This window comes from Oncorhynchus masou, chromosome 16 (assembly GCF_036934945.1).
Source record: "Oncorhynchus masou masou isolate Uvic2021 chromosome 16, UVic_Omas_1.1, whole genome shotgun sequence".
In the NCBI taxonomy this organism is placed as follows: Eukaryota; Metazoa; Chordata; class Actinopteri; order Salmoniformes; family Salmonidae; genus Oncorhynchus; species Oncorhynchus masou.
The window spans coordinates 10,960,734-10,980,325 of NC_088227.1; the positions used below are offsets into that span (position 1 = coordinate 10,960,734).

General features: G+C 40.2%; 1 protein-coding gene across 1 annotated transcript; it reads right to left on the reverse strand.

Moving 5' to 3' along the window:
* Positions 1-1,842: 1,842 nt before the first annotated feature.
* Positions 1,843-19,321, reverse strand: LOC135557460 (adenosine 3'-phospho 5'-phosphosulfate transporter 1-like). Its single transcript, XM_064990725.1, has 4 exons — positions 18,837-19,321; positions 14,818-15,008; positions 14,397-14,557; positions 1,843-9,165 (listed from the first exon to the last, which is right to left on the reverse strand). Exons 1-4 carry the CDS (start codon positions 18,854-18,856, stop codon positions 8,233-8,235), a joined length of 1,305 nt encoding a protein of 434 aa, XP_064846797.1. The 5' UTR covers positions 18,857-19,321; the 3' UTR covers positions 1,843-8,232.
* Positions 19,322-19,592: the final 271 nt, after the last annotated feature.

Consider the following 19,592-nt stretch of genomic DNA (forward strand, 5'->3'; position numbering starts at 1 on the left):
AGTTGTGGGTGTCTTGCCCACTTCTCAAACATGGGTTAAGTAATTTTGATACTGAGAGGTCTGACCAAGCTATGGCCTTGCGCAGTCATGTGTCATTTTGAAACATGATCGATGGAGACCCCCTGCTAGGCTACTATAAATATCAGTGGCCTATTCAGTGGAGTGAAACAATCAGAATGCAGTAGTAGATTTGTAAAAAAAATAAAATAAAAAAAATAAGTTTAATCCCAGCACACCCTGATGGGGATTCATTTTTAGACTGGACTTTTAAACATTCAATTTCCCCTGACAATTCTGTTTTACTACTGAAACTAGAGGTTTCACATGTAGTAAAGATTTAACTTGTGTGACTTCAGGTTCAACAAATGACTTCATGTGGAACACTTTTTTTCTTTAAAAAAAATCTGTGGTTTTCGTCTTCATTCTTGACACCCACGGTGGTGACACAATAAATTGTAGTAGTGTTGAGTTATTAGGAAACACTTGCCGCAAGTAGGAGGTGATATGTTCATTCTTGAACACTGTACAACCTCCTTAGAAAAATTATAAATGATAAATCATCTAAATCCGATTATAGAAATGTTATCATGGGGGTGACTAATGTCAGTTGTTTTGGGCAATTAATGGATTTACTGTGGTTGATTCTGAATGGTGTGATATAATATATATATTTTTTACAACGTCACAAGGATGTGTGTGCCATATTTGCTTTCATGGTAAACTGAAGCCACAAGATACAGTGAAACAAAATAGACAAATATGGACGAGCACAACTTGCTCTCCACAAAATTACAATCTGTTTATGTCAATGTGATTTCCATTGTACACTGAATATGTCACTATCTTTCTATTGTGGTGTCTTGCACAATACTAGTGTCATATTTCATTTCCATTACGTTTAAGGCCTGAGAATGAGTAGAGCAACAGGGTGACATGATAGAGAATCTGAATAGTAATCTGTGATATGTAATACATCATTGAGCTACTATATCTTCAATATCTGAAATGAAAAAATATTTTTAGTTCAACCTTGAAGAGGGAGGAATTCAGATTTTGAGAACCTGAGACACAGACCTAAAATGAAGGACAAAATAACTTGACCCACCAATTTAGGATTAGATCAAGTGGGATGTAACATCACATTAATATGTCTGTTCTGTTCCACTACTACAGTAAGCCGTTTCACCAATTAACCCTTTCCTGCCATTCACAATGAAAGCCTGTAGTGACTGGTTAGTTTCCCCAGCAGTGGGAAGGTTGACTGAGGGTTGTGCATGTAGCCTGCTACTCCTTTTTCTCTGCTCAGTTACATTACTGAAAAGAGGCATGGAGACGCCCACGTTATCACACACACACACTGATCTGGATGGCTTGGGAGTAGGAAGTGTTGTAATGAGAGCTCAGGGGGAAGTTCCCCCACGTGGCTGTGTGTGTTTCACACGGGAATGAAAATATATCACATCACACATTACCATACTAGCTTCACTTGAACAACATAGGCTAAGAGATCACTTGTGGAGAAGATGTTGAAACATTGTTCTCTTTTACACATTTCCTGGAACAGACCTCACTTCTTACTGACTCCTTGAGGTAAACCAATACTTCCTACTGGATTAAGAGAACACCATCTTGTCCTCAGGTTACAATAACAAGAGGTCATAAGCTTTTATGATCAATCATCAAAATGTGTTCAGGAAATAATGAATCAGTAGTTTAGCGTAAGCCCCCCTAGGTCAGTTATATCTCATAGCACCCTGGCCTTTTCAATAACAACCCCCCAAAAAATCAAGATGGAAATCATAAATTCCAAGTCTTATAAAAACAAAAAAACATTCGAAGTCATGTATTTAAATTAATTTAATGATTTCAAATAAAAATCAATCAATCTAGCCTACTAGTTGAAATACTACAATGATAAAAAAACAGAAAGTACCGGTTACATTGCATTTCCCTTGTATGCAGAGGTCCTCATCCACACCAAAACCCTAAGCCTGTCCAATCGATCCTTCACATTCTAGAGAGAGCGTCAACCATCGCCATCCATTCAGGCCACATTAAAACAATCACACATGAAAGAACAGACAACAGTGCAGCTCTCCTCAAAATAAAGCATGTCATTATGGACATATAAAAAATGCTAGTAATCCATCATAAGGAACATGTACTGTATGCAACTACGCTCCATGTGTCCAAAAAGGTTACAGTTTCAATTGAAGCAAAAGATCCCAAGACAATGTTTACAAAGGTTTGCATTGCTTTCTTCCCCAGGTTATTCCCCCAGGTAATGTTGAAGACTATGTGAAAACCATTGACCTATCATGAATATGCCACGTCCCACAACCCATGCTATGACATTTGCTTTGTCAGTAGTACAGTACAGTAGTTTAACTGTAGTCCTTATCTAAGGCTGATAATGATGGGGCTAACCATCTATTCAGACATCACCACCGAGAGCCTTGTCGTCAGAAACCAGAAGCATCCTGTTTTCAGGGGAAAAGAAGAGAAGAGCCGAAGCCTGAAAACCAAATACTTCCGGTTTCTTCTGACCCCACTCACACATTTATTTTACGGGTGCTATGTTAGGTTAAAACACCAACTGACATTGAAACAAAAGTGTCAAGCTAATGCAAACCGAACATCAAAATAATGTGCAGTGCCTTGCAAAAGTATTCAGACCTCTTCGATTTCTTCACATTTTATTGTTTTACAAAGTATTACAATTGATTGAATTGTCATTTTTTTGTCAACAATCTACACAAAATACTCTGTCAAAGCGGAAGAAAAAAATCTTGTTTTTTTTATTAATAAACATTTTAAAACATATAGTTGTTGCATAAGTATTCAGTACCCTGAGTCCATACATGTTAGAAACACCTTTGGCAGCAATTACAGCTGTGAGTCTGCTTGTGTAAGTCTAAAGCCTTGTTCACACTGTAGGCCTTAATGCTCAAATCAGTTTTGGACTACTGTACTGACTGTCCAAACAGCAAGTTACAAGTGGCCAAATCAGATGTGTAGGTTCAGACAGCAGACATTTGCTGACAAGGCTACACTTTTTGAGTGAGCCACAGCAGTCAACTAGCTAGCAAAGTAGTTGTTTAGCTTTCTAGCACATTCACTAATTTGTTTGTAAACAATTACCAAGCTAGTTAGCTACCACATGTGCTTGTCAAACTGTCAACAGAGTAGCTAGCAAGCAACAAGATAAGCCGAATAACAGTCTAAAAACCACTTGAGGGTAAATAAATCAGACTGGACTGTACAGACATGGCCAGGAATCAGATTTGTATCTGACTTCAAAGTACCTACGAAGGTGGTTTGAAATGTGACTTGAAATTGCCGATTCCATGTGCTTTTTGGCTGTTCAGACTGCAGGAAAAAGAACAAATTAAAATCGGATATGCAAATAAATATGATTGAGTCACTTCAAACTGACAATGTGAACATGGCTTGGGCTTTGCACACCTGAATTGTGCAATATTTGCCTATTAATCTTTTCAAAAATGTTCAAGCTCTGTCAAGATGTTGGGGATCAAGGCTGGACAGCAAAGTCTTACCATAGTATTTCCAACATGCTTGAAAATAAGGAGGCAGTTATTCAGTGATGTGTGGTGTTGGATTTGCCCCAAACATAGGGATTAGAATTTAGGCCCAAAAAGTGTATGCCTTTGCCATGTTTTTTTGCAGTATTACTTTAGCACCTTGTTGCATACAAGATGCATGTTTTGGAATAGTATATTTGTGTTCCTCTCACTGTCATTTAGGTCATTATTGTAGAGTCACTACAATGTTGTTGATCCGTCCTCAGTTCTGTCCCATCACAGCCATTGTACTCTGTAATCGTTTTAAAATAACCAATGGCCTCATGGTGACATCCCTGAGCAGTTTAATTCCGGACTATCTTTGAAGTGTCTGGGTGGTTTAATACACAATGCACTGCATCATTATTAACTAGACCATGCTAAAATATATTCAATGTCTGACTTGTTATTGTTACCCATCTACCAACCACTGCCATTTTTAAGAGGCCTTCGTAAAGCTCCCTGGTCTTTGTAGTTGAATCTGTGATTGAAATTCAATACTTGACTGAGGGACCTCACAGATGTACAGTGCATTCGGAAAGTATTCAGAACCCTTACCCATTTCCACATTTTGTTACCTTACAGCCTTATTGTAAAATGTATTACATTTATATTTCTCCTCATCAATCTACACACAATACAACAGGTTTTTTTGAAATTTTAGCAAATGTATATATATATTTTTTTAAACCTAATTTACATAAGTATTCAGACCCTTTGCTATGAGACTCAAAATGGAGCTCAGGTGTGTCCGGTTTCCATTAATCATCCTTGAGATGTTTCTACAACTTCATTGGAGTCCACCTGTGGTAAATTCAATTGATTGGACATGGTTTGGAAAGGCCACACACCTGTCTATATAAGGTCACACAGTTGACAGTGCATGTCAGAGCAAAAACCAAGCCATGAGGTCGAAGGAATTGTCCGTAGAGCACCGAGACAAGATTGTGGCGAGGCACAGATCTGGGGAAGGCTTCCAAAACATTTCTGCAGCATTGAAGGTCCCCAAGAACACATTGGCCTCCATTATTCTTAAATGGAAGAAGTTTGGAAACCAGATTCTCTTGTCTGATGAAAGCAAGAATTAACTCTTTGGCCTGAATGCCAAGAGTCATGTCTGGAGGAAACCTGGCACCATCCCTACGGTGAAGCATGGTGGTGGCAGCATTATGCTGTGGGGATGTTTTTCAGCGGCAGGGACTGGTAGACTAGTCAGGATCGAGGGAAAGGAACAGAGTAATGTACAGAGAGCTCCTTGATGAAAACCTGCTCCAGAACAGTCAGGACCTCAGACTGGGGCACAGGTTCACCTTCCAACAGAACAACAACCCTAAGCACACAGATAAGACAACCGGGAGTGGTTTTGTGACAAGTCTCTGAGTGTCCCAGCCAGAGCCCGGACTTGAATCCGATTGAACATCTCTGGAGACCTGGAAATAGATGTGCATCCAACCTTACAGAGCTTAAGAGGATCTGCAGAGAAGAATGTGAGAAAATCCACAAATACAGGTGTGCCAAGCGTATAGGGTCATATGCAAGAAGACTCCAGGCTGTTATCGCTGCCAAAGGTGCTTCAACAAAGTACTGAGTAAAAAGGGTCTAAATACTTATGTAAAATGTTTTGTTTTTTTTGTAATAAATTTCCCAATAATTCAAAACCTGTTTTTGCTTTGTCATTATGTGGTATTGTGTGTAGATTGATGAAGAACAAAAATCTATTTAATCCATTTTAGATTGAGGCTGTAACGTAAGCAAAATCTGGAGTCAAGGGGTCTGAATACACTCTATGTAAGGGGGACAAAGGAAGGGTTAGTCATTTAAAATAATGTCAAACTATATTATTTCACACAGTAAGTCCATGTAACTTATGTGACTTGATAAGCTAAATTTGACTCCTTAACTAATTTAAAGGCTGAATACTTATGCAAAGACTATATTTCGCATATTTTTTATTAATTAATAGAAATCCACTTTGACAGAGTATTTTGTGCGTATTGTTGACAAAATTACAATTAAATCCATTTTCATCCCACTTTGTAACAAAATGTGATATAATCAAGGGGGTCTGGATACTTTTGCAAGGCACTGTATAGCCAATAAGACATGTGTACAGCCTATACATAGGACATTTATATTGTTGTGAGTCATTCACTTATCTCAAGTGTTGAAGCAAAAGCAGATGGGCTGAACCAAAGTTACTGACAAAGAGAGCTGTAAATTTGAATGTACAACTGTATAAAATGTGAATGCAGTTTGTCAAATCTTTTAGTTGTCTCTATGGGTGATTTTTGACTTTATGCCTTGTTTGAATACAAATTCACATTTGCAATTTAATAATACCAGAACAACTGGTCTACAGTACCAGTCAAAAGTTTGTACACACCTACTCATTCAAGTGTTTCTTTCTTTTTTACTATTTTCTACATTGTAGAATAATAGTGAAGACATCAAACCTTAAGAGAATGTCAAGAGTGTGCAAAGCTGTCATCAAGGCAAATGGTGACTACTTTGAAGAATCTCAAATATGAAATATATTTTTGATTTAACACTTTTTTGGTTACTACATGATTCAATATGTTATTTCATAGTTTTGATGTCTTCACTATTATTCTATAATGTAGAAAAACCCTGAAATGAGTAGGTGTGTCCAAACTTTTGACTGGTACTGTATGCCCTGTTCCAAATGATTTATAGTCTACCCATTAATGATTGTTAGTGTAAGATAGTGTAACAAATAATTCAAGTATTTGGTTTGATTGTAAAGCTGTACACGTAGGGCTAAATGAATTGCCTGGCAATTGGAAATCCTCCACTTTGTCTGGGTCAGCCAGGCCACTAAATGAATGCTACCATACTTAAACTTACTTTCGGTATGAAAATGTATGGCATTTATCCAAATCAAATACTTCAATAATATGGTTTGCCTAGTTGAATCCTACACCAACAAAACAAGAGAACAAATAATTGTGCAGGCTGTTTGTTCCAAGAGCTGAAGTTCGAGTCATTCCGCCTGGTTGCAACTCTTGCTGGCATTTGACAGTTAATTGTCTATTATCTGACCTAAATAAGTACCTGACCTTTTACCTGACCTATTCAAAAAATAAGATGGGCATCTTGAATGCTGCTTGAAATCTCTCTTTCCCCTCTCACTCCATATAAAATAGAACATAGTAACTCTGCAAAGCTCTTTTTTATGGTCTGCTGGTAAGCTGTGCATTTATTCTTGTGATGTTAGGAAAATAGTAAAACATTTTCTGTGGGGTCACTCAGTAACTTTCCTCATCATACACTATGGTAAGCCATGAGGAACAACACATCAGTCAACTAAAGATGTATGAACTATGCTATTCTTATGATCTGAAAGGGCGGTAATTTGACTTGAGATCCGTCTGACACAACCTGGACGTTCGTGTAAATCCTTCCTTGATCTCAATGGTAGACTTCTTTAGTTAAGCACATAGATCTCAAGTCAGAATAATGCCAAAAGTGAGACCTCTACCATACCTGCTTCTTTATATGAAACAAATAAAATGTTCTCAAGCAGCATTACATGATCATGAACTGGTAATGATTACAAACATTTCTCTCATGCCATGACCAAAATGTACAACAATGCAATTATTAGTTTTAAACTAAATTGATGCAGTATCTACACAGAGATGAAGCTCCAAAACGGGACCTTACTTGGGGCCTGCTCACCATAGTATCTCATGTCCTCTTTTCATAGAGGCCATAGAAGCTTAATATAGTGCCATTCACAATATTACATTACTCATAGCTGAAGGCTTGCAGTATACAGCTCATGTACTAGTGATTACCCCAAAACTACAAACATCAGATTTTTGTTCTTTGACTGTAGCTCCAGATGCATATCGCAAAGGCTGAAATCAATAGCCATTTTATTAGTTGTTTACATTTGACATGCCAATGTTGCATGCGTTTGAACTGGGTTTGACAGACAAAACGTACAAGCGACGATTGCTGTGTAATTTTGGGGTCATAAACACTTAAACGGGCATGACTGCTGACTGGTCCAGCCAAATCACTCCCATTGACCTGTACCCTTGAAACCTGACCCTAGGCAACACAGTGACTAAGGTCTGAATTTAATGACCGACTCTTTTGGCATAGAGAAACTACGTCACTGTCTACGTCGATAAGGGTAAAATATACATTCTGGGGACTCTCCCAACAAATCAAGAGGCAGATATGACAGAACGTCGTGATTTTGCAGGTAATAACTTTGCAGTGGTTTTAGTTAAGGTAGTTGATGCAAACTATCCACTTGCATAATTCACTCATTAAAAATAACCTCTGTGATCATTTTGCATTTTATTCAAGCAGATAAAGTAGTGACTTAGGCAGTGACATAGTTCCTCTATGACAAGAGTCCATCATTGAAATCAGACCCTAGTCACTGTGTTGCCTTGGGGTTGGGTTTTTGAGACTAATTGACCTGTGTGACGACGGCTCGTTGCGTGTCAAGTCAAACACCTTTAAAAAGGCATTAGAATCCCTTTCTGTACCTTTCCTATGCAAAGTAGAAACCCATTAAATGAACACAAAAGGGACACACAGAGACAGAAAAAAAACCCAACGAAAACGTGGCTTTAGTTTTTGTTTTTCCATTTCCCTCCTCAGACTCCTCCTCCTAGACCTTCTGCACCTGTGGCTGCGGCGCCCTGCGTCCTGCCTTCATGCGGATGCGGGCGTAGACGCGCAGGAAGAGGGCGAGGAAGACCACGGCCATGCCGAAGCCCCCCACCATTGTGACGGCGTGGCCATACAGGAAACAGGAGAGCAGGATGGCGATGGCCTGCCGAAGGGTCATGATGATGGTGAAGATGGCGGCGCCGAACTGTGCGATGGTGTAGAAGATGAAGAGCTGGCCGCATGCTGAGCACACTGACAACAGCACGGCATGGAACGCAAACTCCGAATGTCGCGTCATGAAGGCCAGCGAGTCGAAGAAGGCGCCCTGCTCCAGCAGAGAGCCCACGGTGAAGAGGCAGGAGAAGAGGTTGACGCCGAACATCATCTGTACCGACGACATCTTGCACTTGAACAGGTTGTCCTGCCAGTTGGACGTGAAGCTGTCGAAGACGATGTAGCCGACCAAGATGACCACGCCGCTGAACGTAGTTACCGTAGACGGGTGCTTACCGGTCGTGCTCGTCAACAAGAACATGCTGACGCCCAGAGAGATCAGAGCTGCTGTCAGGTACTCCCAGTACTCGTAGCTCTTGTGCGACACAATCTTACCCATTAGCATGACTGGGATCACTTTAGAGGCCTTAGCCAGCACCTGGGTGGGGAAGCTGATGTACTTGAGGGCCTCGTACTGGCACCAGCTGCTGAGGACGTTGGAGAGCGAGGCGAACGAGTATTTATACATGGGCGCACCGTGGCGAGGCTGCTTGAATAGGAGACACCACAGGCCAGACACAGTCAGCGCCAGGATGCGGTTCATGAACACCAGGAACTGGGAGTCCTTGAAGCGCTCACCCTCCTCCTCTGGGGTGGAGGCCCCGTACGAGCGTGTCATCACCCTCTCCTGTAGGACACCCCATGTCAGGTAGGATGTCTGGAGAGAAAACAAGATGACATAGATAAGGAGACTAAACTGTATGACGTACATGAGATATAATTGTGAATATGTTGGTATCGCTGTTTAGTCTTTTACACTTGTGGGAACTGGCCTATATAGACAGTAGTGTTGCACGGTACACCGGTACCATGGTAATATCATGGTACCAAAACATCATAATAACAACATTTTAGAATACCGTAGTATCGTTTCATATGATACAACCAAATTTTTCTGCCCTACTAATCTAAAGAACCTGCTGGCACGTGTAATAAAACATTTATAAAGTCAGCTACATTTAAGCAACAGCCACTAGTCTCTTGTATGCGCAGGTCTCATAATATCCACGTCACTTTCATGCGCATATCACGTGCGACAGATATAACCAGCCAGCCACATACCCTACCTGCCCTCACTCACCTGCTTCTCGCTAATTATTGGTTTGATAAAAAAACGTTGTTCAGTCATGTTACCTCGCTAGCGAACAACCTGGTAGGTCTAGGCAGATTTGATTGACCCAGGAAGAAAGGAAAAGGGTCTGCTACTCATGAGATGTGCTTCAAAGGTAAGATTAATATAGGCCTAATGCAAGCCTAAACTATATCAATACATCTCTCTTTCTGGTGCTCCTTAAATTTGGTTTGGTGCCTAATGAAATCAAGCTTTATTTATACAGCACATTTCAGACATGAATGCAACACAATGCGCCTCACAGAAAAAAACGAATAAACAATGAAAAATTTAATATTTACTACACAAGAGGATAAAAAACTGAAAGACTAACGTTTTAAAAGTTGGAAGCAGTGTGTGTGTGTTTGTGGGATAGAGGGAGACAGGAAGGGAGAGTGTGTGTGTTTGTGTTAACTGAAGAGTAAAGAAGGTTTCATGCAGTGTTTTCCCCTTACTGCTACAATGACATGGAGATCATTATGCATGTACAGTTGAAGTCGGAAGTTTACGTACACTTCGGTTGGAGTCATTAAAACTCGTTTTTCAACCACTCCACAAATTTCTTGTTAACAAACTATAGTTTTGGCAAGTTGGTTAGGACATCTACTTTGTGCATGACACAAGTAATTTTTCCAACAATTGTTTATAGACAGATTGTTTCACCTAGAATTCACTGTATCACAACTCCAGTGGGTCAGAAGTTTACATACATAAATTGACTGTGCCTTCAAACAGCTTGGAAAATTCCAGAAAATTATGTTATGGCTTTAGAAGCTTCTGATAGGCTAATTGATATCATTTGAGTCAATTGGAGGTGTACCTGTGGATGTATTTCTAGGCCTACCTTCAAATTCAGTGCCTCTTTGCTTGACATCATGGGAAAAATCTAAAGAAATCAGCCAAGACCTTAATTTTTTTTTTGTAGACCTCCACAAGTCTGGCTCATCCCTGGGGGCAATTTCCAAACACGTAAAGGTACCAAACACCATGGGACCACGCAGCCTTCATACCGCTAAGGAAGGAGACGTGTTCTGTCTCCTAGAGATGCGAAAAGTGCAAATCAATCCCAGAACAACAGCAAAGGACCTTGTGAAGATGCTGGAGGAAACAGGTACATAAGTATCTATATCCACAGTAAAATGAGTCCTATATCACCATAACCTGAAAGGCCACTCAGCAAGGTAGAAGCCACTGCTCCAAAACCGCCATAAAAAAATCCAGAATATGGTTTGCAACTGCACATGGGGACAAAGATCGTACATTTTGGAGAAATGTCCTCTGGTCTGATGAAACAAAAAATATAACCGTTTGACCATAATGACCACTGTTATGTTTGGAGGAAAAAGGGGGAGGCTTGCAAACCAAAGAACACCATCCCAACCGTGAAGCACGGGGGTGGCAGCATCAGTGGAGGTGCTTTGCTGCAGGAAGGACTGGTGCACTTCACAAAATAGATGGCTTCATGAGGTAGGAAAATTATGTGGATATATTAAAGCAACATCTAAAGACATCAGTCAGGAAGTTAAAGCTTGGTCGCAAATGGGTCTTCCAAATGGACAATGACCCCAAGCATGCTTCTAAAGCATGCATCACAAAGCCCTGGCCTCAATCCCATAGAAAATTTGTGGGCAGAACTGAAAAAGCGTGTGTGAGCGAGGAGGCCTACAAACCTGACTCCAGTTACACCAGCTCTGTCAGGAGGAATGGGCCTAAATTCACCCAACTTATTGTGGGAAGCTTGTGGAAGGCTACCCAAAACGTTTGACCCAAGTTCAACAATTTAAAGGCAATGCTACCAAACACTAATTGAGTGTATGTAAACTTCTGACCCACTGGGAATGTGATGAAAGAAATCAAATCTGAAATAAATAATTCTCTCTACTATTATTCAGACATTTCACATTCTTAAAATAAAGTGGTGATCCTAACTGACCTAAAACAGGGAATTTTTACGAGGATTAAATGTCAGGAATTGTGAAAAACTGAGTTTAAATGTATTTGGCTATGTGTATGTAAACTTCCAACTTCAACTGTAGGTACTCCTATAGGCTTAATTTAGTTATTAATGTAACTTTAGATATTCTACAAACGTTGGCCTGCATGTTTTGATTTTTAATACACTGTAAGGCTGCATGATATGACTAATGATGATTTGAAAAAGTAGCATGAAAGGCATGAACCCTGCTTTATGTGTGTGTAGGCTGTACACTCTTTCATAATTTGACAAGCACTTGATAATGCCTCGAATTTCCCAGCGGAATCCCCTTTGTGTGGCCGTAATGCCCCATAAAAAAATCTATGCATTTTGCAGCCAGTTGTGCCCTTAGGCTGAATATAATAATTAAAATTCACTTCTCCCTGAGTGCTGCGTGCTCCGAAGCACCTCTCACTCACATGACTCTCCATCACATGATTGGGTCTCTCTCACAGGCTACAAGTGAAGACAGACACATCGGGGTCGCAACTGTGCGCGTTCTTATCCAATTCCGAGGTGCATATTGAAGATATTGGAAGAACTGTCCACATTTACTTTTAGTCAGCCAACAAGATGAGTAGGCCTAACAAACAGCAAAAGCACTAGTCTATTGTTACTTTAATTGAATTATTCCAATATGTTTTCATTAATTTAATTCCCTTAATCTATTTTATGAGAATTTGTAAGATTCTTGTTTGCATAAAATAGACGGAGACCAGTCTTATCAATAATAGATAAAAGTATTTATTCTCGGAGCACGCTGCCACGTTACCACGAGCAATAACATGACGTCATTTCATTGCTTCTAGAATGAATCCCCTCCTCCCGACCTAGAATTAAGTGAGTTTAAAAGTTCATTCCAACTCACTAACACACACACAGGTCACACAACATAACTGAATTAACTCTTGACCCCTCATCATTATTGATCACCACTTAGCTGACAGTTCTAATTAACAGAAAACTTAGGAATGCACTCACTGCCTTATCTAAAACACCCCAGAGCTAAGTTTCGTCGGTTCAACCATAGGTTAACGACCCTATCTGCTTACTTCACCCACAACCCATTCCTCTCTAGAATAGTTTAGAATGGTGTTCGTTATATTTAATTACTCCTTGTTCATGCCACATAATCCCTTCTTATGAACTAACCTTATTAATCAGATATTGTAAAACAGGGTATAGTTTACTTAGTTACTGTTCTAAAAATGGGGATATTGTTTAGTCATTTCTTCATAATATTCCTAACATCTATGTCAATCTACTGTCCCCCATATTACAAAAGTTGAACTATTCTATTCTGTGTGAAAAATAAATATTCCAAACAAATGAATACAACCACTACCATCAAAAATACTTTTTTACGCAATGAGGCTGACACAGATCAGAACATTTGTCTTAAAATATAGGAGTAGGTTATAAGCGCTAATGTTCCATTAACAGGAAAACACTATTATCAAAAGTGGCCGCAAATGCGATTATGTAATGCTTTTAATATAAAGGTGCATTTTTAATGGTGAAAATGATCTTCCCCAAACTTGAAACTCACCGCTGCTTATGTATGCCAGTTAGGCTCTCACCCACTGTAAAGCGGATTAATGTGCTTAATTTGAAGAAGTTATTTGTACACTTTAGTTGTGATACAAACCTTATCAAACCATATAGGTCAATGGGCTAGGCTACGAGGTGTGCGACTATGATTAGAAAAAGTCACAGAAAAAAAGGCATTGTTTTAACACTGGGCTTCATTCACAAGTGATAATATATAATTCACAAGTGATAGGCTAATATTGTCACCCATCAGACTATTATTGATTAAATCTTGTCTTTACATATACTAAATAATATATGTGGGAAATTTCTTTTGATTTAGAATGGACTATTTAAAAAAAATTAAATACATGTACTTAAATTGTGAATGGAGGACGCTTTTCCCGTTGTTCATTTTCATGCCAGCTTGGTAGGTTATACTCTTGTCGTTAAAAGAAGCAATGTGCTTAATATTAGGAAAGTGGAGAAATAAATATAGTAGGCCTAGCCTATAGAAAGCTTTATAGAGGCCTTCAAAACCTTCTCACACAATTGCATAGCCTATAGAAATGTTGCGCAACATGAGCTCATGGGCTCTCTTGAAGTGTTTGATTTGCATTGATGTCAGTGATTATTTAACCTTTATTTAACTAGGCAAGTCAGTTAAGAACACATTCTTATTTACAATGACGGCCTACCCCGGCCAAACCCGGACGATGCTGGGCCAATTGTGCGCCGCCCCATGGGACTCCCAATCACGGCCGGATGTGATGCAGCCTTAACCAGGGACTGCAGTGAAGCCTCTTGCACTGAGATGCAGTGCCTTAGACCGCTGCGCCACTCGGGACACCTGAGTGCTGGGTACCAGGCAGTTATCAAGTTTGGTAGGCTATTAATGACCATCAGCAGCATCAGAGCTTGGAGAAGCCCATTTACTGTGACTAAACGGTCACGTGGAATTTGACTGCCTTCCAGAATTTGTGTCACAGTATATGACATGAGTTTTATGAAATGGAAATGTGAAGTGCACATTCGGACTCAGGTGTTTGGCTCGCTTGTATGAGATCAAAGCAGTATTTATTATAATCATCAACATCTCACCATTTATTTCACGTTACTGTACAGCCACTGCATTCCAATTTATGTGCTTATCAGTGCCCAAATCTGCAATTTTCAACACATATACAGCATTGAGTGCAAAGGGCTACAACTAGAAAATCCACCCAATCAAATTGAATACATTTTATTTATATAGCCCTTTTAACTACTTTACCTGAAGTCCCGCAGCGCAGAAGACTAACTTAAAGGCTTGTCTGGCCGACGAGCCCGAGTCAGCGTCATTTCTCGGAGCTATGGACACGTCGTCCAGGAGACCAGTCTTCGATTCACTACCAAACACACAGGCCTTTATGACAGGATAGCAAATGCCACGACCTGGGAGGGGAAAACACTGGTCAGGAAGATATTTTAAGGTCCAGAACACATCAACCATTCACTGATTCATCAAAACAAACACAATGATCATGTTAACATAGAGAAACTGTGAATTGCAACTTGAAGGATACACCGAGCTTTAACAGATAGAATTCAGAATTAATGTGGGGAAAAATTGTAGGTCTATTTGTGTGCGTATCGTTCTGCGTGCGTGCCAGCGTATATGCGTGCATTATCACCAGTCTGTAGAACATCCACACCTGTTTCGAGGTAGTTGATCCTCTTGAAGTATCTGATGAGAAAGTAGCCAGGTATGATGATGGTGGCGTAGCCCAGCACATTGAGGAAGAAGCGGAACAACCACACGTCGTGCCAGTCCTGTAGTAACGAAGACTCTTTGTCAGCCGCCAGCGTAGACGGGAGGAGGATCAGCACCAGGCCAGGCCAAAGCCTTCAGCACATACAGGATAAAAGTACTAGTATTAGTACCGGAGTCATGGCAGGTAAGTTCTGTAATAGACTGGTTAACTATAATAAACTCTCAGCAGCATGTTTTCCCCACATGGTTTTAGAGTGATGGATTGAAATCCTGCAGAAGCTTCTCTGATGAGATATTAAAACTTAAGATTCTAGTATTTATTTACAACTTTAGACTTTAGTAGATTATGTGACTTGGGTGGGACATATTGGAAGGTGAGGGGGCACAGTGTAATTTAAAGAATAATTAACACATAAACACCCATTGTCCTGAAAGCAGAGTAAAGAGAAGAAACAATCCATTTCTACACAACAGCCCCGTATTTATACAGGTAACACAACCGATTTCCACCTGTCATGTTCACCACTGATCCTTAACACTAGCATCCTGTCCCACAGATGCCCCTAATTTACCTGCACACACCAATAGCTCTCCTCTCCGTTACCCATCTGGGGAGGAAGGGGATGACCTAATCAGGCCGTGTGAAAGGTGTGCGCCCTCCCTGGCTGCTGTGGCACAGTAGTGGATCACTTTCACTCGGAAGGAGGAGGGCCCCCACCTCGTCCTTCACCCCAGAGGCCTGCCTACCTCTGCCTGCATGCCTGACTGGCTCACACAAACAGAGGCTCTTTGTTTGAGACTCTACCCCAGCCAGACCAGCCAGTCAAGCCACAGAAGCAGCAACAGTAGCATCGCCCAGTGCAACCTGGGCTTTGAACAAGCAACTCATTACATGGTACTGCTACCAACACTCCAGCCGTAGCTGGAAAAATGCATCCGAGGCAGAACATTTTTCGCATTTAGGCATCGTGCCGCAGTTGCTGTGATTCCATCTACTTATTGCAGGGGTCATCTTTGAAAGTTGCACAATTGGAAAGAGGGCCGTGTTGCTTTTACAGTACCAGTCAAACATTTGGACAAACCTACTCATTTAAGGATTTTTCTTAATTTTTTCTATGTTCTATGTTGTAGAATAATAGTGAAGACTTCAAAACTATGAAATAACACATTTAAAATCATGTAGTAACCAAAAAAGTGTTAAATCAAAATATATTGCCTTTGACAGCTTTGCGCACTCTTGGCATTCTCTCAACCAGCTTCATGAGGAATGCTTTTCCAACAGTCTTAAATTCTCATACATGCTGAGCACTTGTTGGCTGCTCCTCCTTCACTCTGCGGTCTAACTCATCCCAAACCATCTCAATTGGGTTGAGTCCGGGTGATTGTGGAGAGCAGGTCATCTGACGCAGCACCATCACTCTCCTTCTTGGTCAAATAGCCCGTACACAGCCAGGTGTGTTTTGGGTCAGTTGGATGTTGAGATGTGTCTGTTACATGAACTCTGTAAAGCATTTATTTGGGCTGCAATCCGAGGTGCAGTTAACTATAATGAACGTATCCTCTGCAGCAGAGGTAACTAAGGGTCTTTCGCTGATGATCCTCATGAGAGCCAGTTTCATCATAATGCTTGATGGTTTTTGCAACTGCACTTTAAGAAACTTAAAAGTTATTGACCTTCATGTCTTAAAGTAATGATGGACTGTAAATTTCTCTTTGCTTATTTGAGCTGTTCTTGCCATAAGATGGACTTAGCCCTATTTGGTAAAATACTAATCTTGTGTATACCTTGTCACAACACAACTGATTGACTCAAACACATTAAGGAAAGAAATTCCACAAATTACATTTTAATAAGGCACACCTGTTAATTGAAATGTATTCCAGGTGAGTACATCATGAGTCTGGTAGAGAGAATGCCAAGAGTGTGCAAAGCTGACATCAAAGCAAAGGTTGGATACTTTGAAGAAAATAAAATATATTTTGATTTGTTAAAACACTTTTGGGTTATTACATGATTCCATGTGTTATTTCATAGTTTGGATGTCTTCACTAGTTTTTTTACAATGCAGAAAATAGTAAAAATAAAGAAAAACCCTGGAATGAGTAGGTGTGTCCAAACTTGACTGGTACTGTAGGTACACTGCAACAGTTAGCCAAGGCCTAATTGTTGGAATGATTAGGAATGGATTGATTGAAAAGCTTAATTTGAAAAAATCTAGCCATTAAAGACCCTGTGCTTCACTTTGTTCCAGGATGCTCAAAAATGCAGTGGGGGAATTTCTTGAAGGGACACCTTCCTTCTATAAATAAAGACTTAAGGGACCAGACTTATCTTCAGATAACATCAGATGACTTCAAAAAAGGATAGAAAAAACAAATGCATTGTTACTAAATATGCATTGCATAATTGATTCTCCTCAGATGTGGAGGGAAAAATAGCTTGTTCAAGAGCTAAAATAGAACTGCTGTGTTGAGGTTTTCCGTTGAAGCTTACTAGGTCTTATGCATGCTGCCATGATAAAGATGGAATGGAAAAAGTTGGCCGAGTTGTAGGAAACCTATTGTATTCTTAATAAAAAAATATAAACACACCATGTAAAGTGTTGGTTTCATGACCTGAAATAAGAGATCCCATTAAATATCCAATTTGCACAAAAAGCATATTTCTCTCAAATTTGGTGAACAAATTTGTTTCCATCCCTGTTAGTGAACATTTTCTCCTTTGCCAAGATAATCCATCCACCTGACAGGTGTTGCATATCTAGAAGCTGATTAAACAGCATGATCATTACACAGGTGCACCTTGTGCTGGGGAAAATAAAAGGCCACTAATAAAATTTGCAGCTTTGTCACACAACACCATATATTTCTCAAGTTGAGGGAGTGAGCAATTGGCATGTTGACTGCAGGAATGTCCACCAAAGACAGATAATTTAATGTTGATTTCTATACTATATAGCCACCTTAAACGTAGTTTTAGAGAATTTGGCAGTATGCCCAACTGGCCTCAACTGCAGACCCGGTGTACCCACACCAGCCCTCCACATCCGGCTTCTTCACCTGCAGGATCGTCTGAGACCAGCACATAAACAGCTAATAAAATTTAGGAGTATTTCCACCTGTAATAAATCCTTTTTTGGAGGGGGAAAACTCATTCCCAGGCCCACCCATAGCAGCGCCCCTGCCCAGTTGTAAATCCACAGATTAGGGCCTCATGAATTTATTTAATTTGACTGATTTCCTTATGATCTCAGTAAAACCGTTAATTGTTATGTTGCATTTATATTTTAGTTTAGTATAGTTGTAGCAAATGGCTTACTTAACGTCAAAACAGTGAAATTGCATCCCTTACACACTTATAGGACTTGAGACTAGTATGTTGGCCTGAACCCATAAATGCCTAAACTGTACACGTTTTTTTCTTCTTCACATACCTGACATGGCTGGTTCACAAACACAATAATATCCTAGAAAATCTGAACTGTCTACATTCATCAAATTGTAGTAATACAGCAAGCCCTGATGGACTAAAAGCTGAAACGTATGAACAATTCAAGACAACATGCCAGATACATTTAGCAATGGCTCGGTTCTTCCTGCATTTATTCATATGGACCTAAGCGAACCTTTTCAGTGTAACTAGTCTACAACCTGTGACAAGGAAAACAATACTATTTACAAACATATAGATAACTTTGATAACTTGTAATGACTTTGATTTGGGCATTTCAATCTGGGCTGTGTCAAATGTCAATACACCGTCTCTACATTTCAAGGTAAGTTAGCTAACTAGCCAAACCATATCGTCGAGTGCAGTCTGACAGCTGTTTACATGGCCACGCTCACATTGACAACTGGCAGTTAGCTGTGCTAAATATATATATTCTTGCTTTACTTTGGGTTTAAAGTGAATGCAATTCCAAATGAATGGTTAGAGGCATCAGCACGATGTGTTCCTACCTCCATAAAAAAGATGGCATTTTCCACCCACCAACACTTATTCTGGTCTAACACCTGGCGTTGCGAACACGCCGAACAACTCAACCACTTTAGCTACAATGAAGCGTTTACGCAAATTAACTGAGGAAATCCTTAATGTAAAAGCTCATTTCTTTCGGGCTGGCTGTTTCCTTTCCCGGTGCCTTCACAACTTATCAATTGCCTATGTGTTCACTTCAATAAAGAATTCCCTTCAGTGGAAACCTGGAAAATGCGAAGCCGGATTTCATTACATAGCTGAGATTGTAGACCTCCGTCGCACATTGCCACCTGTAGGGCTGGAAGAATAAATACACATGCCCGCTTTACGAGCAGTACCAAGATAGGCAGCTAGTAAAGTGGGCAAAAACGGATTCTCAAATAAAAATTCCTGATCACATTTGACGACGATGTCATGGCGACGTTGGCGAGCTAAACTCATGCGTAGAAACAAGTTCGGGTCTAACGGTTGTATCGCACCGAACTGCGCATGTGCAATCCATCAACTCAAAGGCGTCTTCGATGTACATTTGTTTTTGGCGAAAATGAAAACGTGTCAGTTTATCACTTTCATGAGGTTGGAGTAATAACCTCAGCTGCTTGAGACATTGGCGCGAATCATCTAGTTTGTGCCATTAGATCTAAGGAGGAATTGTTCACAAACCCCGAACTGATTATTTCGCAAGCGTTCCCGAGAAGTCTCGCGATATTGCGCCTCCGGATTTAGAAACTCTTGCC

Coding starts and splice junctions, on each gene's coding strand:
- LOC135557460 (XM_064990725.1), bottom strand. CDS start 18,856: ATGCCATCTTTTTTATGGAG. Junction 15,009..18,836: donor ATGCCATCTTTTTTATGGAG/GTAGGAACACAT, acceptor TATGTGCTGAAG/GCTTTGGCCTGGCCTGGTGC. Junction 9,166..14,396: donor TCTGCGCTGCGGGACTTCAG/GTAAAGTAGTTA, acceptor TTTTCTCTCCAG/ACATCCTACCTGACATGGGG.